The sequence below is a fragment of the Telmatherina bonti genome, assembly GCF_933228915.1.
Source record: "Telmatherina bonti genome assembly, chromosome: 22".
NCBI lineage: Eukaryota > Metazoa > Chordata > Actinopteri > Atheriniformes > Telmatherinidae > Telmatherina > Telmatherina bonti.
In genome coordinates, this window is record NC_136631.1 from 16098546 (window position 1) to 16124830 (window position 26285).

The 26285-nt window shown below is 39.1% G+C and overlaps 1 protein-coding gene across 1 annotated transcript; it reads right to left on the reverse strand.

The window, feature by feature from the left end:
• Positions 1-1000: 1000 nt before the first annotated feature.
• Positions 1001-15474, reverse strand: tmem63c (transmembrane protein 63C; the record flags this gene model as incomplete). The annotated part of the gene is made up of 22 exons (XM_079261824.1): positions 1001-1231; positions 2149-2223; positions 2304-2416; positions 2522-2689; positions 3602-3707; positions 3800-3962; positions 4074-4139; positions 4261-4347; positions 4942-5048; positions 5135-5288; positions 6480-6602; positions 6734-6867; positions 7023-7143; positions 7212-7292; positions 7437-7510; positions 7706-7814; positions 7941-7992; positions 8764-8906; positions 9621-9658; positions 11127-11214; positions 12073-12152; positions 15265-15474. The coding sequence occupies 22 exons, from the start codon at positions 15472-15474 to the stop codon at positions 1001-1003; spliced, it is 2523 nt and encodes an 840-aa protein (XP_079117950.1).
• Positions 15475-26285: the final 10811 nt, after the last annotated feature.

Below are 26285 nucleotides of genomic sequence, written 5' to 3' on the forward strand. Positions count from 1 at the left end.
CTCCATAGTGGAAGAAGCACTGTCCAAGTCTACCCTGGTTTTCTGGGATAAATGTGAAAATGACTTAACTAACTCCCAACCCCCCCCCCCAAAAAAATGTTAAACAAGGCATTCAAAATAAATGTAAAGGATATCGGATTGTGTTCAAAATCCATAGAGAATAATCAGGAGATGTTCTCATTGAAAAAGGAAAGCATTGCAAATATATGACCAATCTCAAACGCCATCCCCCAACCTAAAGCACAATATCAATAACACCAAATGTACTGTAGCAAAAATAGCAATCGTAAATTGAAAATAATTACAGATGAGCTTCAGGCTCAGTCAAGCTGCTTATGTCTCTGTGGATAGAGTGTATGTACATCTCTGAGTTACATTCGGCCTTCCGTCTGTCTGCGCTCTCACTGCAGATGGCTTCACAACTAGCTGCCCTCACCCTCAGCCTCACAGAGGAACCAGATATCACCCGTGCCCAGACCACTCTGTCAGTCTGCCGGGGCAAGCCTGCTCACACCACCCACTCTGATGGGAACTTTCACCTCTGCTCGTGTCCAAGAGGCACAGCATGGGGAGCATCTTTCTGATCCCAGAATGAAAGCAATTCCATCATTGCTTTATACCTTTTTAACTTTCAAATAAAGCCAAAGAAGAAGCTAGATTCATGGAGCATTTTATCATTTTACTGGAATAATATGTACATTAGCTTGAAGTAAATCCCTGCTGAAACTGATGTGTCTATGAGAGAAATTCAGGTGATGTAATGTCAAACAGTTGTATTTTCTAAGGATTTTTAAAAAAAAATTGATTTGGCTCCTGTATTTTCCATGTTCTGTCCTCTTTATGCTCTTTACCCTTTCCAAATAAACCCAATCTAGTGTCAGGGTGTGAGGCAGCTTTGTTAGAGTCTGAGGTCAGTGGCAAAACGCAGCTTTGCAGCATTCAACAATCTGTGTTCCCAAGCTAAAGGACACATGGACACTTGCTTTGAAGGGATTTGATGTTACTGGTAGCCTACGGGGCTGTCCATGAGTGGGCTGGAGCAATAGCTCTCTGCAGTGTTTTGAAGCTCAGTCTCACGGGTTTGGGTCTGGTCCTCCTCACCTTCTGCTCCTTCCACTGGGCTATGACTTGAACTCTGGGAGCTGGCCATGGCACCATAGCCGTGGTGAGCTGGAGAGGGCATTGGGGTTAAAGCCAGCTCTGGCTCCAGCAGCACTGATGCAACAAACATCTAAGGGAGGCAGAACAGTTTCTGGTTATGATTGTGTCATTTTATTCATGGAGATTTTGCAATTTTCAAACCAGATTGAATTGTTGGTGTCTTTTCTGAACCAACTTTTAAACTGATACAAGAAGAAATTCTATATTCTACCAATTCTGGATCCAGATGCTTAGATAACAAAGAATATAAGTTAACCAGTCCAGTCCTGAGAATAGATTGAAAACCGGATTAAATAAATGAGCTAAAAAATCCTATACTTACTCTTTTTCTCATTTTCTTTATGAATTTGCATTATATGAACACAGTTATTATGTATTAAAATTAGGTGGATAATATTGTACAATCTTATATCATTTCTAATTTATTTATAAATAATTAGTCTATGGTTGGAAAAGAGGGATTATTTCACAATGCTTAATGTTCCTGAGTCTATCATCAGGAGAACATGGAACAGCAACAATGAGCATAACAGAGGTGAAAATATCTACTGATGTAGACACTGCATTACAGCACTGGAACAATATCGTCAATGTAAAACATGGCAGCGGTTGCGTCATTATTAGGTTTATTTTGGCGCATCTTACACAGGTTGATTTGCTATTGTCAATTAAGTAAGTATGAAACTATACAAGTAGACATTGAAGTAAAATATCAGGACATCTGTCCATAAACTGAATAAAAAAAAGGTAGCAGCATAAATTTCTCCAAGCTGAAAAGCGGATTACTGGTTATCAGGAAAGCAGGTACTGGTACTGGGCCTCGCTTGACACAAATTTCTTACAGTTTGTAATGTGGATAGTTTTCCTCAAAACTAAATATTTTACTTTAACTCTTGTGAAAACCTGTTGTGGTTTTTGTAAAAATAGTTTCTATGTTGATCATGTAACAATATGAAGCAATTAAGCAGGAAAAAAGTGGTACTGTACACTGGAGGCTGTGGTGGATGTCACAGTACTCCTGTCTGCCTCAGTGAGCGTACCCTCTACTGGCTGATCAGACATCTGAAACAAAGAGGGTGATGAGTGGTATAAATATCAGTCTCAGCGATATATAATGGTTATTCAGCTGTGAGGCAGCAGACCTGGTAGCTTGTTGACTTGTCTGGTGTTTTCCTAAGGCACAAGCGGAAAAGGTAACAGGCGACACAGGAGATCAGAGATGCCAAGGTGAAGAGGGTAATGGGATGAACTGGACCTGTATTTGTGCAGAAAAACACACAAATTATAATATCCCTGTAAATCAACACAACACTTATAGTTTTGGCAAATTTAAAGTATAAAAATGGCAGAATTACAGTACCTAATCTGAGCACTGAGAAGAAGAGCAGCCAGAACATGCAGAGAATGGGAGCCACGATAACCTGGCTGATGGCTGCTCTGTGGATTTGCTGGTTGAGTTTGGTGGGAACATATGCGTAATATATATTGTATCGATCGACCATGTGCTTCAGGATCACATAGAGTAAGCCTGCATGGACACAGTGAAAGGAAAAATACACTGAATAATCAGCCCCTGCAGCTACTGATAAAATCTCATCTTCCAATTTAACACAGCATATATCTTGCCTGAGGTTTGGAAAAAAACCACAGAAGACTATGTGGCAAAAGAAAGTCTCAACAAGAAATGACTAACAGAAGCCTGTACAAGAGAGATTTTCCACATTTAATTAACCATAACACTGTGGTGTCCTCTGGGACAGCATAAAAAGGAAAGCAATTATACACTCTTTTAACAGCGCTGTAGTAATTCTGTTTCCTTTGAGGCTTTAATCTCTTAATGTATCGTTGGCTCATTGCAAAGTTTAGCTAAGTTATTTCTATGCACATTAACAGGATAAAGCTACCACATGAACACCCCTTCCATGTGTTGATTTGTACCTGGACAAGACACCGATAGCAAAGAAGTATTGTTACATATATGGAGTGTTTAATGTGAACAAGAAGAGCTGTATGGGTATTTGAGAACACATCTTAAGAGCCTGTGTTATTTTTTTTGAGTAGGCAATATTTTTTTTACTTTACATGCCAATCTGCAGAAAACAGCACAGACGAAATGCATGGAGAAGCAATGCTTAGTGTGTGAGAGGAGCTTGCTTGGACTGACGATTAGGCTGCAGAAGTAAATAGAGGCTTTGGGCAGAGACAGGAGCAGAGTGGGCGTCTGGCTTGCAGCTCACTGTGTCTGGGTGTCTGGGACTACAGCAGCAAATTCACACAGTCTGCATCGGACTGGCAGGCAGTAGATAAGAGTGAGGTTACAGTGTGAGGAGAGACAGAACACACACACATGCACAATAAAATGGGAATGTGACAGGATGCAGACAGCAGAGAAAAAAAGAGGTTAGATGATGATACAAGAGGCTAATTGTATGTCGCTCACCAAAGGGCGTAATGATCGGACATGTGATGCTGTAGGTCATACTGACAGCAAAGATACACATGGTCCAAGCGTACTCCAGGCCAAACTGGAACTCATAAGCTTGACTCTGCAAGAAACATAATCTAAGTTAGCTTTTGAGAATTTAGATGAAAAAAAGAAAAAATGAAATGCTAAGACAGAAACCAAACATCTGTCAACCCGTTTCACATGAATCCGCTCAGCTTGGGACTTTGCAAAGCAGAGGCGTAGAGTGTAGACTGTCAGCGCTGGGATGCGAAGCAACTCCATAGATGTGCCAATCAGACTTGAGGTGATCACGTAGTTTACAAAAAATGCACCATTGTCAGGAAGAAACACACACCTGCAACCAAAAACGCAAGAGATCAAACTGGCAGCCATCTTTCTAATTTTTCAGTTTACTCTAAACACATTATCCTAATGGAAACAAACAAACAAAAGGAATCAGTCTTACTGGAATTTGACCTCCTTCTCATCCAGGAAGTTCACATCAAAGAGCCATGTGAAGAAAAGGTCAAGACTGCAACAAAAATAAAAAAAATATAAACACATCACCAAATATAAAAAAGAAAAAAAAGATCACTATCATGTATGAAAGTAAAGTCAATTTATGTGCCTCAGCAAATGTGATGAAAATGTACCTGGACAAGCCGAGTGAGGGAAGGATGATAACCATGAAAACCAGCAGCAGAAAGCATTTGTGCATTGTGGCTTGATTCTCACCAGATCTGAGGCACAAGAGCAAAATTATGCAATACAAGTTCAGTTAAAAAATATTATTTAACTCATTTTGTTTGACATTATAAATACTCTCATATAAAATCTGTTGACTAAATATACAGCACTGTTCGATTCATTAGCATGAACTACTCTTTGCACTTCAGTAAACAGTTGATTCGCATTTTGTCCTTCACACATCACGCCCGCACACACACGTTTGTGAGGGTGGTTATGTAAAGAAACGGTGCTTATAGGTGCAGCGCGAGGTTTTTCTCCTTATGCACAGCTATGCTCCTCCTTCCGCTATTCACCATGCGCCAAGCAACGGTGCATGGCGACTACTGTGCATCTCATTATCCTCACATGGAAATCTCTATGACAACCTACCCAGACTAACAGTGTGACAGCAAGAAGAAGGGAGAGACTGTAAAAAGACTAAGAGGGTAAAAGAAGAAAAAAATTATACGAAAAAATAAATACAAATACTGAGTGTTGGGATGAAGACAAGAAGCCTCACATGAAGGAGGTATTTAAAGAAGCCAAGGACAAGCATTTCAATTTCAGCAAACAGAAGAGAGTGATAGTTTATGTCTGGTGAGTACCTGGTCCAATGGGACTCGAAGAAGGCGGAGTAGTAGACGATGAAGGGCAGAAGCACTGAAAACGCCCACAGCAGGAGTGTTGGGAAGAACTGGGTAATAACTGGGCTCTGCATTTGACAGCAACATTACTTAAATAAGCTGAAAAAAAAAGGGCAAAAATGAAACAATGATAAAATCATTCCAAAACTCTAACCCTCAAACTCTCCACAGGCCTCGTGACATTGAACTTGTCCATTGTATTGACAATGATGGCGGGAGTGGTGAGGAAGAAGAGTAGCAGGAAGAGGAGGATGTTGAGAAGGACACAGCGGAGCCACCACCGAGATCCACACACTGACAGGTTTTCCCTGGTGATGCAAAAAAATAATGAGTCTCTGTTTGCGGTGGACAACACAGTTAACACTCTGCTCTTCGCTGTTGACATACGCCTGAAATAGCTGGCTCAGTCTGAAAGAGGAGTGTGTTTGCACTGCACTGAAGAGCAGGCTGAAAACAGCACACTTCAGCACTCGTTGTAATGAAGAAACAAAAGTCCCCACTTAACCTCATGAAACCTATGACTATGCCAGCAGTCCAGTTCTAATTTATTACTGCAGCGACACGTTTATATAAAGACAGAAACGCACTTCAGGAAACCAGGTACGAGGCACAATCCATCCCTTTGGTTGCTCTCCCGCGTGTGCATCACTCCACTGTTACATAATCTCCCTGCTTTTGCTTTTCAAGATAACAAACACGATATGTAGCTATTTAAATCAAGGCTAATGAATGAGCTTCGGCTGGTGTTTGTCATCTGTTGTACACATGCAACAACATACAGATACATGTTAAATGCCTTAAAGGCATAAAAATAAGAAAGAAATAGGAATGGTCATACAATGCAAAGACTTTCGCTAAAATGCCCTTAACTAATATTATACGTGTTTCTTTTCCAAAAAATACACTCCTGAGATTATAAGTTAATCATGTAGAGACAAGCATTACTGAACCGATCAGAGCTTTAGTCTGAAATTCTGTCACGATTCCGAGGTTTCCAAAGATACCATAAAGAGTCAGGCTTAATTACAGGCCGATGTGTCTAAATGGTGTGCAAATCATGCAAAATTAGATACTCCACTCAAAAATCTATGTCTGTGTGGGTTTTGTTTGGGTGCTCTGGTTCCCTCCCACGGTCAGAAGACATGCAGGTTAGGTTAATGCATCTGCTAGTGTTGTAGGTGTAGATGTAAGACTGTCTGCCAGGGGAGCTACATGCAGTGCATGCTGGGAAAAGGATATGCAGATAAACCTTAAGAGGTCAAAAATTTTTCTCCACACTCATTGTGGCCATACATGAGATAAAGGGGGGTATAGATAACAAACGAGGAAGGATCTTCCACATAGTCATACTTAGTGTGATTCCACCTAATAAACAGGAATGAGACCAACTTTGTGACTCTGAATAATGGTTAGAAACTGAAAGAGGAACCTCAGAGGCGCTGAGGTTTGCATAGCTCCAAAACTGGTGCTTAAGTCCCTTTTTTGCTACTGGTACTCACCAGATAATGTCACTGGGAGCAGGTGCGTAGCTGACACCCCATTTGTGTGACTGCACCACAGTAGTGATGCTGGATTGCTGGGGTCTGCGACGACAGTGCACACGGCTGTAATCCTTTACAATGCTGGAAAGGAAAACAGGATGTACTATTCAAAAGTGCTGCAGTCTTTCACACATCTACCTTCAGCAACAAAACCATCTATATTATGACCAGTTCTTGATGTAACTGTTTATGTCATGCCGCTGTTTACTCACACAGCTGTCATCCTCTCATCTCGAAAGGTCACAAATGCAATGCCCAACCTCTTCATGGAGATGCGATTCTTCTCTGCATTAAACTCATCAGTTCGCTTCTCCTCTAATTCGCTGTAGTATTGTTCTGCATCTACCTAAAGAAAAGTTAAAGCACACCTCTTTCACCTTAGTCTCTCATAATTGCACTTGCAAGATTCTAATTGATCTAAGTTTGTACTGCAGTGCCATCCAGTGGCATTACCCTGCATGTGCGTTACAGCTTCTTCATATTTGAAGTCATACAACATACCTTTTCAAAGCCACATATGTCACAGCAGAATATCTGAGCACACGGATGAGTCTTTATCATGATCTTCCCTTCCTTTTGGGCTTTTGTAGCAAAATACAGCCTGCCTTTCATTGCCTTGCGTCTGCAAAATACACAGTCTTCAGACCAGGATAAAAATACAGCATTCCAATCTGTGAAAGTTTATGGTACCTCTCCAGGTCCAGCTTCATCAGCTTGTGAACATCAAAACAAAAGCGGATGTCAGTGACAGTGCAGCTGGGGTAGGCCTCACTGGGGGGGAGGGGGGTGGTGGTAAAAAAAAAAAGACCAAAAATGCTGAGGTTATAGATGTCAACACAAGTATTCTTACAGTCAAACAGAAGGAAATTATGTGACTTGACCTAATAATAAACTAGAAAAGGAAAGATGTTGTACTGGAAGTGCTTGGTAATGAGTCCTGGGTCAGAGATCTCTCTTGGTATGGAGGTGATCATCAATGTCCTGGCTACCTGTAACATATAATACAACAGCCATATTTTGGTGCTGTATAAGCTCCTTTTTACTCAAAGTAGAACAGAAAAGATGTTTTTTATTGTTGTATTTTTTCATGAAATAACATTTTCTGTCCATCTGTCACAGATAGAAATGAAACTAAAAAGATGGCAGAAGCTGCGGTTCAAGCATAGGATGTGTTGTTGACAGACCTTCTCATCTTCTCTGTACTCTAGCCGTATCCAGTGGTGAGCCATACACAGTAATGTGATGATGAAGTAAACCAGAGCGAAGATGCTGTGCAGCCACAGAAAGCTGTCCCTTTGAGGCACATGAAGAAATATAACAATTACAGATAACCTAACTTTATTTTTGGACTTTTCCTCTTGGTTCTGGATTTTTTCTTAAAATTTGATGTCACTGCCGTTCCTGCAGTGTTACACTTACTTTGCACTAACATTAGCCAGTGTTGTTCTTCCAAAGTTTTCAGGACTGTCTCCTGTAGAAATAATGACAAATGACAGTGTGTGAGACATTTTAATTATTTGTGATGACTTAAAGGAAAAAACCTCCAATGTTGTGTGCAGGGTGAGGCCCACATGAAGCAATAGCACCATTCAGAGACAATGTCCTACATACAGAAACATTTAAACTGATTTAACACATAATACACAAGCCACATGTCAAACCGTGCTGTTCCAATTTGGGAAGCCTCTGTTTGCTGTTACCATGGCAGCCTGTGCTTATTTATTTAATAAGGAGTGACACACTAGTCCATATGATGACAAACACCAGTAATAAAAGTATCTGTGGACAGCCCAGCTCCTTGTGGACCCCACAAGGCTCTTGTCTTTATTCTGTTGTGGAATGATTTTCTCAACACTTCCTACAAAATAAGCACACAACAGCCAAAAGCCTTTCTTCTGCGATTTAGCAGCTGGTTATGGGCAAAAAACCAAGACCTGACACCTACATGATTATGTTAAGAAAAAACGACGCCCTTTCTACTCCTACAGCCTAACTTGAATAAAGTTCTTGATATCTTTTAACAGGTATGCCAGCAACTCCCGGTATATGTAATCCAGCCTTTGCACTTTGCTATTTCCCTTTTGCGTTAACTAACAAACCCTTTGTTGCCCACATGTGTGTGATTCTGTGTGTGTGGCCTGGCTTCTCCTCTGTTGAGGTGCCCTGTCTCCTGAGGTTAAGGATATCCTTTGACTTTTCAAACAGGCGGCTTGCTAGAACCATCATGTGGAGCCCAAAATACCCAAGAGGTTCCCGGAAAAGTTGACCGGCAGGATTACAGCCAAAGACAGCAGGGAAACTACTGTCATGAGCAGGATGATGTGGCGCTGGAAGGACAGGTATGTGACAGCATCAATGCCACATTTGCTACGGATCTCCTCATCCCTGCGTACACAGAGAGTGGAGACACTTTTAGAATGACCAAATACTTAATGCCCCATTTTCTACACATTTAGAAAAACTAAATGTTTTAAACTGTTCTTGAAGTGAAAACTAGATTTTCCATGCACACATGTAGTGACAAATAAAACACCCTAAAACATCTCACAGCACTGTACCTAAGCTTCTGTCTCATCATAATTAAACTGCTGGCAGACCTGCATTGCTGTGAAAAGCTGTGGTTACTAGGCAGGCAGTTCAGGAAACCCACTTTCATAAAATAATGAAATGAAAATATGAAAAAAAAAAAGAAGAAAAGAAGAAAAGATGTGCATGCTGGTCTCATGGCAGCCCACACATTGTGAACTTGCAGGGTGGGTTCACACTTTCCCAAGGATCCCTGGGTGAGGCTCTGCCACGGGAGCTAAAAACAGAAGCACCCAGACTCCACCATAATAGTATGGAAACCATGGATACTGTGACATTTTTTAAACAGGTCCAAATCTACTGTGTGCAGTCAGACTTGAACAAGTGCAAATATTCAAGTGAAAACCATGGCACCAGTGGTCACATAAGCCCAGACTGGTGTGCTTTTGCTGCTAAATGAGGTATAACATGAGGCTTTACATTAAATGGTCACATCAGCCTTAAAGACAAAGAATAGATGGAAGCTTAGATGAGAGATGGATAAAACTGTGGAGCTGCTCAGTTTGAACTTACTTCATTTGGTAAAGAGATGAAAGCCATGAGCAGAAGCCCTGGAATGAGAAGAGTCATAAAACAGCTGATGTATTGGCTATTAAAGAAATAAGACACGTGCGCAAATGTGTACACACCACATCTGGCTACTTGTGTGTATCCTCAATTTGCATAGTAATAAGGTCTGCAGAGTGATATAGAGATAGAGATTTAATAAGTCTAGCCTGCGGCTGTAATCAGTTTACTGCAGCCTCAGTTATGTGTGGGCACAAGGCGATGACTCCTGTCTGACTCTTGGACTTACACTGTTATAAACATGCAGGGAGTGACCTCAGTCTGTCACACAGGTGTCAGGGAATCACAGACAGTCCAGCTGAGTCATGACCCAAACCTGATCCAAACTTTCCTCATACAACAGCTGAGGTAGTCCCAGCTTAGACAAGCAGTCTTTCTTATGAAAATCCAGCATGCAGTCGTTTTAGACAGGAATATATAACCAGTAAATTAACAGTGACGGATTGCTATAATTACTTCAAACAAACGAAGAAGAGACTGGTAGTCTGTCTTGAATATTTGGAATAGGTAATGATAGTATTTCTTAAAAATATTTTGCAGAGTGCAGATAGCTGGAATCCACCAGTCTGCCCCTCAAACATTACGCCTCTTTACTCTAATTATAGTTTCATAGACTGAAGGTATTCCTCGTGACACTGCAGGGCAGTGTCTGGAAAAGCAGTGACATTCATTGCATTGATGTGTTTTACTGCCATGTCCTCGAGGGTACAGTTACCAGTGATTTTTCCATATTCACAACGGTCTCTCAGGATATGAGGAACACAAATTTGTCATCAGAGGTTGTGCAGGAGGCTCCGTTGGGATGTCCATGTTTGTACCAATTTGTTTAGACTGCAACATTTTGCTTCACCTAGACTGATGTTTTTCTTATCAAAAAGTAAACAAACAGGATCCAGTGATTGGATATTGTAAGACCAAATAATCAATTGTTCAAACTGGAAATTTCACTGTTTTTTTTAATGGCTAAGTTTGAGTTTGAGGCTAGCAACATATATATATATGTCTATATGACAAAATGTAAGCCATTCACTGTATTACAACAGCAGTTTATGAACAAAATACATATTTAAGGTAGTGCAGGAAGAATAAACACATTACATGTCTTGGATAGTTGAAGCTGTGTGTAAGAGGCATACAATGAAAGGCCTTTTACACAGCAGTCATGTTTAGTTTTCACAGCAAGCAGACTCAGATGAGACTAAATTAATCAATAATGTTTCAGTTCTACTAAGTATTCTATTAATAATGACAAAAACGGCACAATACAAGAAATGTTCCAGTGAAAAGCTGATTTAATTCACCAACACAGCAAGTTCTCTTTTTAATAATTAAGAAAACTTTCCTTGTGGTTGCAACAGGGAATTACTATGATATGACTGCAACTGATCTTTCGGGCTCGTTGGTGTTTAAGTGGTGAAGGGAAAAAAATAAAAACAGAAATATAGCACTCACCATGTCCTTGGTCTCAGTGTCTGAGGGGCTGGATTCTGAAGGAGACTTCTCTTTTTCACTTGGTTCTCCGTAAAACAAGGATGTGAGACTGATGTGAGGAGATAATACAAACACAGAAGAAGCACAGCATGGATTGCTCCAATTTTGTCTTATCAAAAATGCAGTGTAACTGTAGCTTTGTGAAATCAATCCATGAGAAGTCAGTAAATACAAACACTTTGATAAAGCTGATAAAACTCAACAATGATTGAGTTTGTGTATATTTCTCTGTGGGTTTTTCTACTGACAGTTCAGCACCATGGCAAATTAAGCAACATAATTCAATAAGTATGAGAGAGGTTTTGGCAAAATGCACAGATGTTGCTCGCCCTCAAGAGCCGTGCAGCCGCCATCGGTCAGGTGGAACTAATGAAGCCCAGACTCCACAGGAGAGAAGAAGCCGGTCGAGCAGAAGCGAACCGCTGAGGAGTAATGCAGACTGTTGGGTGGACTCATTTCATATTCTTAAAGGTATTTATTACACAGCCATCAACAGGAACTTGGCCATAGTTTTGATATTTGTCAGAGATTATCAACAATATTAAAAAAATCCCACAATACCACCAATTGGTCTCTGCCCATTAAGTTATTTATAACTTATTAAGAGCCAAACAACTGTCGGCTTCACGTTCTGAAATGTAAAGAATTTAACTCCCTATGTGAATAAAAAAAGAACATAAGTCATATTGTGTTAAAAAAAATTAAAACATTTTTTAAAAAAAATCAGAAACATTGCCTTCGTTTCATTTCAATAATGGTAGATACAAACATGCAGCAACTCCATCTTAACACAGCAGAGGGCGCTGCAGCATCAGAGGATTCACTCTGAAAACGACCAATCCATTTTAAGCAGTGACAGGAAAGTATCTCACACCTCTCCAAACAGGACAGTGAGCGACACATTTACCTGTCGTTCTCCATCAGTAGCGCCAGGCGACCGTAGTCCCATGCAGCCTTTCTCAGGCAAGAAAAGATGAGCAATAGAAACTATAACACAGAACAAGAAAATAATTTCAGAGCTTCTGACAATAAGACTTAAGCAGCCAAAAAGTATCTTTGTCTTGATTTCCAAACTGCTTCTTCATAAAGAGAGAGAGTCTGAAGAATACATAAAAAATGCAGCAGGAATATCCTCCCTTTATGTTTAGTAGATCTAATGTGGTTGTCTTGGAAACTACCTGAGACAGGTCAGCATGCACACATGAACACATGCTGTGCAGTCATGTCAGATCAGTGTGGTCAACTGCAAAAATGAACCTGAGCAACATTCATTTTGCCACAATGAAGGGCAGCTGAACATTACAATGAGCTATAAAAAAAAACTGTGGATTCAAGCTGAACAAACCCTCTAAAATATCCATGAGCTTGAGTGGAAAGTAATTAATGAATGTTGATGAATGCAAATTGAGTAAAAGTGCTGATGAGCATTTGATTTTAATGGCAGCATTAAATCATTGGCTCATTTCAGTCAGTTTTGTGGGAGTGGATGACAGCCCTGTTAATGGAGGAAAGTTGCTATAAATGTTGAATGATTCACCCTTTAAACTATACAAACACAATTTTAAGGTGGCATATTTATGACTAACGAGTTAACATTTGGTTTCTCCTTGTTTCCCATCACCTTCCTGTCAAATTATTTATATATATATATATATATATATATATATATATATATATATATATATATATATATGTATAAATATTGTCTTAAAGTGTGACTTTTGCGTTGCTAAAGTGCCACACATGATTTATTCCGTATGATGATGGAATTGATGTGGAGGCGTGCTCCTGTCACCTGGGGGGAGGCACGCTTTGACTCATGTCTGTCATTAAGGGATGTTGCTCAAACCCTCTGTGTTGGCTTGACAACCCGGCAGTCATGAAATGAGTCAATTAAAACATGGAGGCGGCTGATGGAGAGTGATACCAGTGTAGAGATGAAGCCTGACAAGAGCTGACAGTGGAGCTGGAAGTAGAAGCCTGTCATTGTCTGGAGAGCATTAGGAGAAACTGTTTACTTATGACAGCAAAAAGTGCACAAACAATACAAGTGAAAGCAGATCTAACTTCTGCTTCTATGACATGCACATAATGCATCTGCATTTCTTTGTGTGCGTGTGTGTGTGTGTGTGTGTGTACATAACAATGAGATCCACTTGCTCAGATAAGCAGGAGACAAAAACTTCAGTGTGTTGTTTAATGGTGTTTCAATTTAAAATAGTAAACAGATTTATTTTAAGACTTTTACAAAAGAAACTAAAAAAGTAAAAACTTGGAATTTAGTTTTGTAGTTTAATAGGGTAGAAAAAACACACTAAAGACTAAAACACCACAATGAACTCCCTTTTCATAACAAATATGCAGAAAATACTGATGGCTATACAGACTGCTTTTTTATTTCTTCAATTCTTTTCTTTACTGACCTATTTCAACACAGAAAATATCTTAATTCACTGCACTCCAACACTCACTAAGCTGCTGTTTATATTTCCTTTTCATGAAGAAAGAAGTTAAATATTTGAGCGGTGACATCTATTTGACAACAAGTTTTACTGAAATAAACCCCTGATCATGCATTACTTCTGGTTGTCTGTTTGCATTAAGGCTCTTCATTATGTCCAAACAGGACTTTGGCAGCATTGGGTTTATTTTCAGACCCCTTGTTAGTTACATCCCCTTAAGCTGCTGTAGAAAGGTGATGAAGTGAAGATGGATAACAAATGGCTTATTAAAGGGAAGAAACACCCTTCTAAATTTCAGTGAATTGTTTATGATATAAACAGAGCTAATAACATATTTTCCTGTAGGGCAAGGCAAGTTTATTTGTCTAGCACAATTCAATAACAAGGTGATTCAAAATGCTTTATTGGGACAGTAAAACATTAGAAAAGAAGAAGAAGAATTTAAAATTAAAACAAGAAAGCAATGAAAAGGAAATAACAAAAGATAAAAACTAATAAAATCATGATCAATTCCAGCTTTAAGGAAACATGCAGATTTGGACTTAGAGTAACCAAATCAAAGCTGTTCTCAGCTGCATCTTTATCCTGGATTTAAATAAACTGAGTGTTTCAGCCGATCTGTGGCTTTCTGGGAGTTTGTTCCAGACATGTGCAGCATAGAAGCTGAATGCAGCTTCTCTATGTCTCGTTCTGACTCTGGGAACTGATAAGACCGGGTCGAGATAACCTGATAATGGGACAGGAGGTCTCTGATGTACTATGCCCTGAACCATTAAGGGCAGTACCAGAACTTTAAAGTCTATCCTCTGGTGGACAGGCAGGCAGTGTAATGACCTCAGAACAGGACTGATGTGGTCCACTTTCTTGGTTTTAATGTGGACTCGAGCAGCAGAGTCCTGAATAAGCTGCAGGTTTCTAAGTGATTTTTAGGAAACCTGTGAAAACACTGTCAAAATAATCAAGCTGACTAAAGATGAAAGCATGGACTGGTTTTTCCAGGTCCTGCTGTGACATCACACATCTGTAAAAAGCCATCTTGTTTTTACTTTCAGCTACTAAATTAGGTGTTTAATTTTGAAGACTCAGTCGCTGCAAACACCACCTTGCCTTGTGTTATCCAGCCTGCAGGCTCGCTAGGTTTTTATTGTCATGTTCTTTGATGTGATTCAGCTGTAACAGCAGTGAAACTCCAACCTTGCTATCTTGGACTGCAGCTGGTAATGGTAGCCAGTGCTCTCTGGGACGTCTGTGATCAGCTGGAGGGTCACTAAAACCAGGATCAGAAGGTTGATGACTGGTGCATTGCTGGCCACGCTCACCAAAGTTATGAATTTTACCAGCGGTTAACAATCTAAGGCTGCTGTGTTTTCAGTCTGTATGACTTTCTCAGCAGGGATCTGACCGGCCAACAAGACAAACAAGACAAACTGAGCTGACCAGAGCTAGATAGTTAGCAGTAACTGAAATGCATGAAGGAGATTAGTAGTATGAATGGTAAAGGGGACCAGACAACATTCAAGTGATGAAATAACCATTTACATGTTGAAAATTCAAACATAAAAATCATCACTTCCAATGAATCAACTGTATAAACTGTGTATGTGTGTGTGTGTGTGTGTGTGTGGGTTTGTGGGTACCATCCAAAGCACCACATTGATGATGAGGACTGTAGGGACCCCACCAAATGGCAGACCCTGCAGGACGCTGCTGCGGGAATGTGAGCGGAAGCATCGCTCTGCTGTGCTGTTTTCCTCCCTGAACGGCTCCAGGAAACCCAGGACATCCAGCTCCAGAGCATGTGCCTCGTCAGAGGGCGCCCTCCTTTCAAACAGCTCTGAATGCGCCATCAGCACTGGACCATAGCTGAAGAAAAAGTCAGACATTTGCACTTCAGCAAAGGTTGTCACATGATGTCTCGGTTTATTTAATGAATGAATTTATTTAGAGACATAAAAGTTTAAGTTGCGCTTTGTGAACTAATAGTGATCGTTGGTTAACTGACTCAATGTTAAGAGCTCATCTGAATCAAAGATATACAAAAAGAAGTATCAAAAAATAAACAAACAAACAAAGACCACACATTTAAATATTAAGGTGCATTTAGCTGCTCCTCAGTTAGCATCATTTTATGAAATAATTTTGTGTAAAATCTTTTCTGAAAAGTCACAAGGCTTTATTTGAAACAGCCCTTCCTCCTTTTTCACAATAGCTTAAACGATCCATAATTTTTTTAAATAACCCATATTTGTGCACTTTAATGGAAAGATGATCTGATATAAGCAGTAAAAGAAGGAAATCGTTCCCTGAACCTGATATTTAAATCAGGCAAGTACCACTCACTCTAAGTTCCATTAGCATTTGGAAAGTACAGTCTAATGAACCATCACTATCCATTAGCAGCAGTTGATTGGTGTTGGTTCCTTTATCCAGTAAATGAAAAGAAATGCTTGATAAACATTGAAAACTGATTGAATAACACATCCAGTACAAGCTAGAGATGTTAACAACCTTATTCAACACACTACCCATGATACTACATTTATCAATGTGTGAAAGTCTAGCTGGAAACCAACACAAACACATAGAAATAAAATACATACATACAACATGAGTATGTTGTTACTCATGTGACACATTTGGGTGTCATCAATAATTAGTGTGTTTTGACATATTAGTATGTGTTTCATACATGGAACTTATATAGACTCAAAAAACAAGAAAATGCAAATCATGGCAACCCCCAAAATCTTTGCTGCCCAATAATCTCCATATAATAACTGCTTTATTTTGACTCAACAGTGTAAGTTTCATACATGAAGTCTAACTCACATATAGAGATATGCAAATAGAAACATTAAAATCAGCACTGCTGACTCACGTTTTCACAAAACAATTCCCTTTGTGTAACAGGTATCCTACTCATTATAGCATTACAGTGTGAAAATGGGACTGCTACACCCAGTAGTGGAGTCTTGTCACGTTTTTAAACCACATCGTAGACTAATTTTCCATAAATAATCAAATACTGTACCAAAAAACACCAAGGATAGAAAAAAGTTCATTGTTTGAAATTTCCTGATGAGGGGAATAAATAAAGTTTTACATAGTGAAGTTGCTGTAAATATTCTTAAATACATCTCAGATTTATTATCCCTGAATAAAAACTAAGCAGGGAAAGTAATTTTAAACCCATCCCAGAGACACTGCAGAAATAAATGTTTTTAATCGCTCTCCAGCTTTACCGGGAGAATTTTTAAATTGTTTTAAACATGATTAAATTGTACAACTTTCTGTCATTGTGGCAGGATTCTTCTGTTAAGGGTTCAGCCAAGACTTTGGTACAGCATGAACATGAAGGTGGGGGTCTTGAGAGACTCAATGCAATTGTAAAGCATGTGTCTTTAAATCCCAGCGATCAGGTTTATAAAAATACCAGATAAAATATGAGGCAGTTGTTGGCGGTGATACTCATCTCTGTTATTGCATCTCTGCACTTATCAGTCCACTGAAAACATCCACTCACAAGGTAATTCTGTATTTTTGATTTTCAGTGTAGGTACACAGCACTCTAACCTCTGTGATGTGGTCATGACTTATCATGACATTAATCATGACATTAAGTTGTGTCAAACACATAAGACATGTTTTACAATCTTAAATTGACCTCATCCTTTGGTACACCCAACACAAATCTGATTTTCTGAGCTGATTGTAGCTCCTCCAACATGCAGAGCCATGTTTTTACCCCCCTCTTTTTAAATCAGTTTTAATTTTCTCTTCCTACAATGATTATTCCTACTCATTTTTTAAATTCTGGGATCCAGAAAGGATGGTTTTTTTTTATGATTAAGGTAGACTTGTAAATTAGTTAACAGATACACACCAACAAGACATGTCATGTGAGGCATTATATTTACATCATAATGTTAGGAGTCGAATTGGAGTTTATAGTCTTTTCTTCAACCCTAATCTTAGATTAGTCTTTTAAGAATTCTGAACAGAAAAATTAGTTCAGATAAACACATTTCTTCATCCCTTAACTAAATATAATATGCTTGTGTGCAGCTTTCTGGTTTTTGCTTTTCATAGATTTGAAGTGATTTATTCCTGGTTTTCCCTAAATACCACATATACAGATGGACATGAGGTCAAAATGACCATAGTTGAATTTTCTGAAACCAAACGAACATTTCTGCCAAATTTGCAGACAATCTCATAGTATTTCCTGAGACGTTGCATTCATGAGATTGTTCAACCTGAAAACATAACGCCTCCATCTGAGGCCACACAACACAGCAACGTTCTTAACAACAGTGTGAACAGATTGCTGAGGACTAGAAGTTATCACCACTTTCATGTGTATCTGGCATAGGACATGATAACTCACTCTACCATAACCATAGAATTGAGGCCTGAACCATCTGTTTTCCAGCAACATACACTAATCTCACTTTCAATCAATACAGTCCATGGTACCAGCTGCTCTGCTTGTGTACATTCCTCAGTGAGTAAACAGAGGAAATTGAGCAGCACCAGTACTGACAAAGCTATGCATCAATACTGCAAATTCACATGACACACAGACTTCTGCTTAATCAGATCAGACTTCATGAGAATAAAATAGATCCAACAATATCAGAGATGCAGTTACTGTAACTGAACAACAGGTGTTGGAGTAAATATGCTGTGTGCAGTAAAATGCAGCAAAAAAAAAAAAAAAAAAAAAAAGTATCTCAATCCTTGCAGTACAAATCTCTCAAGTGCTGTAACTGTGCCTAAGTGGAGTAAGCTGAAAGCCTCCAAACTGGCACACATTAGCGAGCCAAACCTCCGTGTGATTTATCACTGCACCAGTGATGTCACTTCCTGAGAGGCTCCATCACAGTTTTGTGTAGAATTGACCAAACGGTGCTTGTTGTGCAACAGAAGCCTCGGCAGGATGTCTCGTGTGGGAGGTGGGCTGATCAATCGCAGTACTGCTGTTCGGGTTTACATCATACTCACAGAGGTCTGGCGAGGAGCAGAAGTACAAGAATACTACTCAGTAATCTTTTACCAGCTACTTTGGCACGGCTGTGGCCTCCCTCTTAGATCTAGAGTGAAACTGTATAGCTTGCAGTCAATATTTAGATAATGTCAGGAACACAGCCTCTGATCCTTCCTGTAGAGATGACGGGGAGGAAACTCTCCCAGGACTGATCACAAAGCAAATCCATAATACACTCACACACACACACACACACACACACACACACACACACACACACACACACACTCCTTCAGTCCAGAGAGCTCTTTCCTCAAAGCCATAGACTACTTTTCCTATCTTTCAATAATGAATTCAAACTGTCGATATGTACCACATGATTCAATTTTGCCCAAAAATGGATGAATAGCAACACAATACTGCAGAACAGAGAGAAAGCTTTTTTTTTTTTTTTTTTTGAGTCATTGGCAACACAAAAAAGCTGAATCAAACATTAATGTCACTGAAGAAATCTTATGTGAATGATAATTCAGCTTTGTATCTACAATTTCCTTTTGGGAACAAATACAACAAATTCTTTTTCAAGTTGCGTAATTAATAGAGCAACAAATTAACTTAATTATCCAAATTTAATTGCAATGCTTTTCTGCCGTGTCTGACCTCTTCCGTTTACAGAAAACACAACTGTCTGCCTGCACCCTGAACTTACAGTCGGACGTCCAAAAGCTCGAGTCCTTCATAGGAAAAGACATGTTTTCATTTTCCTGCACCAGACGAGTCACTTACTTGATCCTCTCCTATCAGCTGATATTGACAGAGAAACTCCTCTTCTTCACCTCGAGGACCAGGAACGATGCTGAGGGATGCAGGCCAACAGCGGCGTGCTTTCATTTAACATTTGGAGCGACGTCACAGCTTGACTCAGCAGTTTAATGTCTCACCCCTCATGTATACACACAAACAAACTCATGCTGATCTCAAAGTATCCATTTCTCCTCCAGCTTTTTCAACTTTGCCAATGTGGTGTCTCTCTAATCCTTTCCCTCTGCTCATTTCTCAGCTCCTCTGTATGAGGCTTCAAAGCCAACACAGCAGATTAGCAACTCATGTTTGACTTGTGAAGCAGTGATGTGCCTCCTGCTTGCTGAAGGAGTGAAATAGCTCCACTGTGCACAGTTTAGACCATTAGGGTCACAGATGCTGAAGTCAGTACAGAAGCTGGGAACTGGTGATGAAATACACCTGAGTCTGAGACAGAGAAGCAGGAAAAAGAGCAAGCTGGTAAATGCAAGCTTGTGTCAGCTAATCAGCTCATTGCACCAGAAAAAAAAAGACAGCTGAGGTATCTATATGTGGGCAGGTATTACTCATGCTGTGAGAACCTACAACTGTTTACTCAGTATATTTATAATCAAGTCATTATAATGCAAATAATTCAATTTTATAGTCACGGTTTTGTGTGTTTGTGTCTGTGTGTGTATGAGGGAGGAGCTGATCTCGGGGGTTAGACAGACAAAACAATTACAGTGTTTGTCAGAAGATCGATAACTTTCAATAAACCCTGATGGAAAGCAGATATCAATAATCTTTCTCCAGTTTTTTCATTATGTTTCTGCTGTCGCCGCGGCATGGATTGTCTCAAAGCAACACTGTCTTGGCGCTGTCCCTAATACACACTTAGACTTGAAGGGAAGACAAAAAATAAAAAGAGAGGCAAACTGTTTGTGACAGCAGCGAAACAAGCTCACAATGACAAAGCAACAAGACAATCTACAAAAGAGCCTGATAGATATTAGTTTAGTTTTCACACATAATTGGCTACATCGGAAGTTGAGCTGATGTGGGTAATTTACTGGGATTCATTTCACCAGGCACAGGAGTAAGTGATCTGTATCTGACGAGAAACCACGCAATGGTTTTTCTGTTATATGAAAGTCACAAAAGTGAGCCTTAAGGCAATTCTTCACTAAATGAGATGGATTAGCCACATTCAGAACAGCTCTTTCCACCAACAGCTGTTAAACCATCAATTATATATGAAGATCTCACTTTATCTGAGGGGAGTTTGAGCCCAGCTGAGATCGAGTGAATATCAATGTCAAACTTTTCCAAATTCATTTTCAAGCATTTACATTCTGTTTGTTTTCAATAAAATTTAAACTATTTCAGATTTGATTTATATTTCAGATCAACCAACACCAAACAAGCTGATACTACCACCCACAAGCACATGCTATAAATAGAGTAACATGCATGTATATTGTGATCATTGCACTCTGTACATTCTATAAAACTCTAAGGCATTTTATCAGACAGTCAATGTTGATACCTGAAGATCCTGAATCTACAGCTTCATTTTCTGCATATGTGTGCAATCTAAAAATGATCCACTCTTTTAATTTAATTCAGTGACTTAACTTGATCTACTCTTACCAACACTGAATTAAAAAATGTCACAATAATGGGTCTCTTAACAGTCTTTTTTTTTTTTTTTTTTTTTTTTTTACTGTTTTCTAAAGAAAATAATAAAGACATTAAGATTACAACAAATACTGCTTAATTTCCTTTTTAATTTCAACATTTAAGTAGAAAAGCACCAGAGCACATGACAACTAATTTACTGACAAAATGCAGATAAAATACTATGGATTGTCTTTCAAAAGCATTGCACAGTCAAGTAAAAGATTAATAAATAGTAAAAATTAATTAAATAATACTAATGCAACAATTCAAGCTTGGTTCTTCTTAACAGTGATGTGTGTTGGCTCCAGCAGCCAATCCCACAATCCTCCTAATGATCTCCGTCTCCTGTTAAACCTGACACCGTAATCCTTTGTGAATGTTTAGACAAAACGCAGAGATGACACGATGTAGTTAGTTTTTCAATTCACTTCTATTCAGATTTATTTCTATTGCAGAAATTCACAACAAAGTCCTCTCTGGGCACTTTACAGACATCACTGATAGAACACACTAAGATGGTTGTCAGCTTTGATTATGTTGCACATTCACTGTGGCATTGCTTTGATAAGTTTCTGCAATGTCACAAGATTTATTTACCTCCACTATGGCATTCATTTCACCAAGACCCTATATTGATAATGAAAGTCTGACCACTGTGTGACGCCTTCTCCAGCACATCCTAAAGATTCATTTACATACTCATTTACAGATTGAGCCCAATGAATCCGGACATTGTCATCTTAGAATATGGCTGTGCCATCCTGGGGAAGAAAAAAAAGGAATAACCTGGTCATTCAGCCTATATCTGATGTTCATCTCGATGCACAGTGTTTTTCAACTTCTTTTGAGCCAAGGTACACTCTTTTTTACTGAAAAAAATCACAAGGCACACCAAAAACCATCTTTGTAAAAGCTTATAATAACAATATAAAGTCCATTTTGTCAAAGTGTCTTTAATAGAAGTCAGATAAACAAAATTAAAAAAAAAGTTCTTTCACTCTCCTCAGTGAGAAACCTGGACCTGTGTGAATGAACACAGAGCTGCTTTTTAGACCAAATAAGTGAAATTGAATAATTTCTCGTGGCTGATGATAGAAGAAATTAAATAAAAATAGAAAAAAAACCAAAATAGATAAAATGCATTAAATAAAAGTTACAGTGTCAGGAAATAACTTACTTTTATAAATTGCAACACATAAAAATAATTTTTAATCGAGATTTAAAGCACCTGAGAGTTTCAGCAGACCTGCAGATACACCATTAAATCCTTCCAGTTTTTAAAGCTAAACTTCTAAGCATAGATTTATATTGAACTCTGAATATTTAAACTAGAATCTATAAATTTACTCATTTGTATGATTAAAATCTGAGTGTAGGCTGTTGGCTGCAAACACAGTTAACACATGTTTGACAACAGTCTACACAGATTAAGTGGTACTATGTTTCCCTGATGAAGTGTGATGTTCTTTTCATGAAGAGCTCCACAATGTTTGTGCTTCCTCTTTTGTCAACAAAAAACTTGCATCATGCATCAGCATAAACTGTGCAGGGTAGCTGCATTTTGAACACTGCAGTTCTCTGCCATTGTAAAAAAAAAAAAAAAGAGTGCGACTCCTTGTATCACATGAAGAGAGAAACAGTCAATGGGAAAACTTCAGCTCTTGGCTGTTGAGTGGCATAATGTTATCACTAAGCCAGATACATTAGTATAAATACAAAAGGAGATAGAAAATGAGTTCTGTAATTAAAAAAGAGTGAATTTATTTCATGTTGACATCTACTATATAGCCTTGTGATCATGTAAGATGTTATTCTTCATGAAATAATTTAACCCGATCCGTTCACAAAGGATTTGCCATGCTGAATTTACTGCTGAAGCTGCTAACCATTGACAAGATATACAGTAACTTTATATTTAAACTCCTTTAAAGCAGTCAGCTGCATCCCAACCTGACAGGCATCATAAAGCATTTTAGTTGAAGTCCCGGTAACACCTTCTTTTTCTTCATTAAACATTCCCTTGGATCAAGACACATAACCAGCCAGAGGGAATGAGGAGTGATGGCCTTATTTTACCAGGGAAATAAGCCATAAATAAAACGTGAACTTGAGCTGACTTACAAACCTCTGCACCTAATCAACTGCGAGTCTCTGTGACATGAAAGACAAAGCCCGAAGATGTTTGCAATCACCATAAATAAAAGCGTCATGGCTTCAGAGCTGCTGCATTCGCTACAACCTTGTTAAATATTTAGTTGTCTCCCGACAGTCTTCTGTTTGTCTTTGACAAACTGTTCTCTCTGCATGGGAACAGAAAAGGTTTATGTTTCTCTTAAATTTTTGCTTCATCTCAAGGGACCATCAACACTCACTCCAAAGCATGCTGTTAAAGCAACACATTGAGGAGTAGATTCCTGACCTCAAATAAATATTGAACTTTGCAAAAACCAAAAATAAATAAGTAAAGAAAATCTCATGGATATTTGTAACATTTAAAAGCTTGTCTGCAATTATAGCAGGTAAGCTTACTCACATAGTGTAAAATTACTATTTTGTAAAATTTCTGTTTTCTACTTTATACCTAAGAGCCTCCAAGATGATGAAATCTGACCAATTTGCCAGATAGTTGAAATGTAAACTAGTTTATTTTAACTAATTTTGTGAAAAGTAGGGTTTGCTTCACTGCTGCTGTTGGAAGTGTGTGATGCCATCATACAAAGATCTAAAGAGCTCTAATTTTTCCTAGGAGTTTATGTGAGTGTGAATGGTTGATGTCCTTGTGATAGACTGGATATCTGTCCAGGGTGTACCCTGGATAAGATCCATCTTCCCCTTTTTTTTTTTTAAATTTTTTTTTTACCAAATTAAGCACAAAAACAAAGACCTTTCTGTGCATTCTTCATCCATACCAGGGTTATTCAACTTAGTCCCACATTCCAGCAGGGTCTTCATGTATCATTGCTCAAAAAAGGTGACCCAAATTCAGGTGTGTTGAAGCAGGAATATTTGGAAAATCTGATGGATTGCAGACCTTGTAGGACAGAACTGGTCTATCCCCACTTATACATGCAATCCAGAGCCTATCAGGGAAGAGGCTTGTGATGGACAAATTGTCAGTCCATCACAAAGACAAACAACCTTATATGCACTTCTAGAGAGAATTAAGGCAAACAATTAACCTAACATGCATGTTATTGTAATGTGGGAGGAAGCTGAAGCACATCAGGAACCTGTGAGCCAACAGAGCTAATGACCACACCACCCTGCAGCCCCTACAACATCTGGTATTCCAAGGCAGTCTCCCAGTCAATATTAACCAGGCTCAGCTTCAGAAATCAAATTAGATCAAGCACAATCACGATGGTGTGGCTGTAAACCAATCAACAAGATGAAATTTGAAAAAAAAAAAAAAGGAAGAAAAGAAACAAAGCCAGTCTGTATGTGTACATGCAAGCATGGAACCTGACCTTTTGGTGCATAATGTACTGCTGACAGATGATCTAAGATAGCTGTATAGAGTTGACAGAGTTGACATCTCAGCTTATTTTCTCAGGGTAAAATCACTTTCTGACTGGGAATCACAGTGATGGTTATGTTATGGTTACCATTGCTTCACTGACACTGATTTGCATTGTGTATCTGCATATTGGTCAGCTTCATGTAATGTGAGACTGTATCTCTGCACGTTTAAATCAGAAGTGGACCTTCCAAATGGAGAATGATCCTTATCAGACGAGCAAATTCCCCAAAATGTCTCAACAAGAAAGAATAGATGAATGTGAAATGAGCAACTTGAAGCCCAGATTTGAAACAGATTGAAAAGTGCAATAAGCCCTTTTTATATCATAACCATTTGGAAAAGCTTAATTCTCTTTTTATGCAAACTGTGTCAACTCTCTCAGAAAAAAAATCTGGTTTTGGTGTTTGAAATTCCAAAACCAAACGTTTGTCATTTTATACTCTCTGCTGTAGCTCTCAATCAACACAAAAAAGAGAAGTAGTATTGGATTTGTGGCGCCTTCATCTCCTGCGTGTCACAGCTAAACTTCCAATCATCCTCAGGAACCTGAGGCATAATAATGGCTTAATAACAGGCTTAATAATATCTTGTCAAAGCGGAGCTGGTACTGACAGCAAAATCACAGGAGGGGTGTAAAGCAACCTCTCCAGCTCATCAGTGATCTCAGTCAGTTGGATTAAACATGGGCCATGAAGTGTCTGACCACCTGGATATTTCACACATCCAGAAATGTCAAACAGTTCATTCTAAAACTCTGAACTACTACAATCTCTAGTCTCCTGGAAGAATTTCCCCCACATTTTGCAAATTAGCTCTTTTGTTTTCCCTACTGAGCCACAAAAGCATGAAGTATAGGTGAGGTGGGTCACTGGAATTTGCTAATAAGACAGAGATCTATGTAAAATGATCAAATGTTTGACACTAAACTATTTTTTGCTATAATAAAAGACAGCTTGCAGAAATTCTGTGGGGATTGTTTTCTGTTGCTGACAACTAAATGTTAATGTTCGCAAGTTAAAATGATTATATCTTTAAAATATAGGGTGTAAAGACTCTGACAGAAATCAAAATCTGGCTTTAACAATGTAAATATGATAACATTAACCCCTTGACTGTACTTTTGAGATATTTTACCGGTGCTGACGTGTGCTTACATCTTATTCTCCACTCTTAAGAATTTTTAGGTCTCCGCTGTGATGGCTTTGTTTGGAGGGTTGTATGAATGGGCAACCCTCATCACAGGCAGCCTGAGGGAAAGAATGGGAGGAGGTTTTGACACAATCTGCTCACCACCTGCTCAGCAGAGGAGAAGGGAGGAAGCTTTACACATTTCATAGCTCAATCTCTATCACAGCACTCCCAAACACAGATCACTGAGGTGTGTTTGTTCAGCGCTCAATGCAGACCCTGCCCTTCTGTTCACCACAAGGATGAGTGAGCCATATCATACCTGTAGCAATGGCTGAACATGTCGGATGTGTTCGACTACCCTAACACCTGCTTCCTGTCTTGCTGCACATGCTCAGTGACCCCCTGGGGAGAGGGCTGTGTGCCGGTCCTACTGCTGATGTGTAGACCGGATCATTCGTCATTAGGACCCATCTGGCATCGATGGTGTTAGAGTGTAACATGCATGCAGGATGAACCTGAACCTGACTAATTACTGAACTGATCTGATTTGTGTTTTC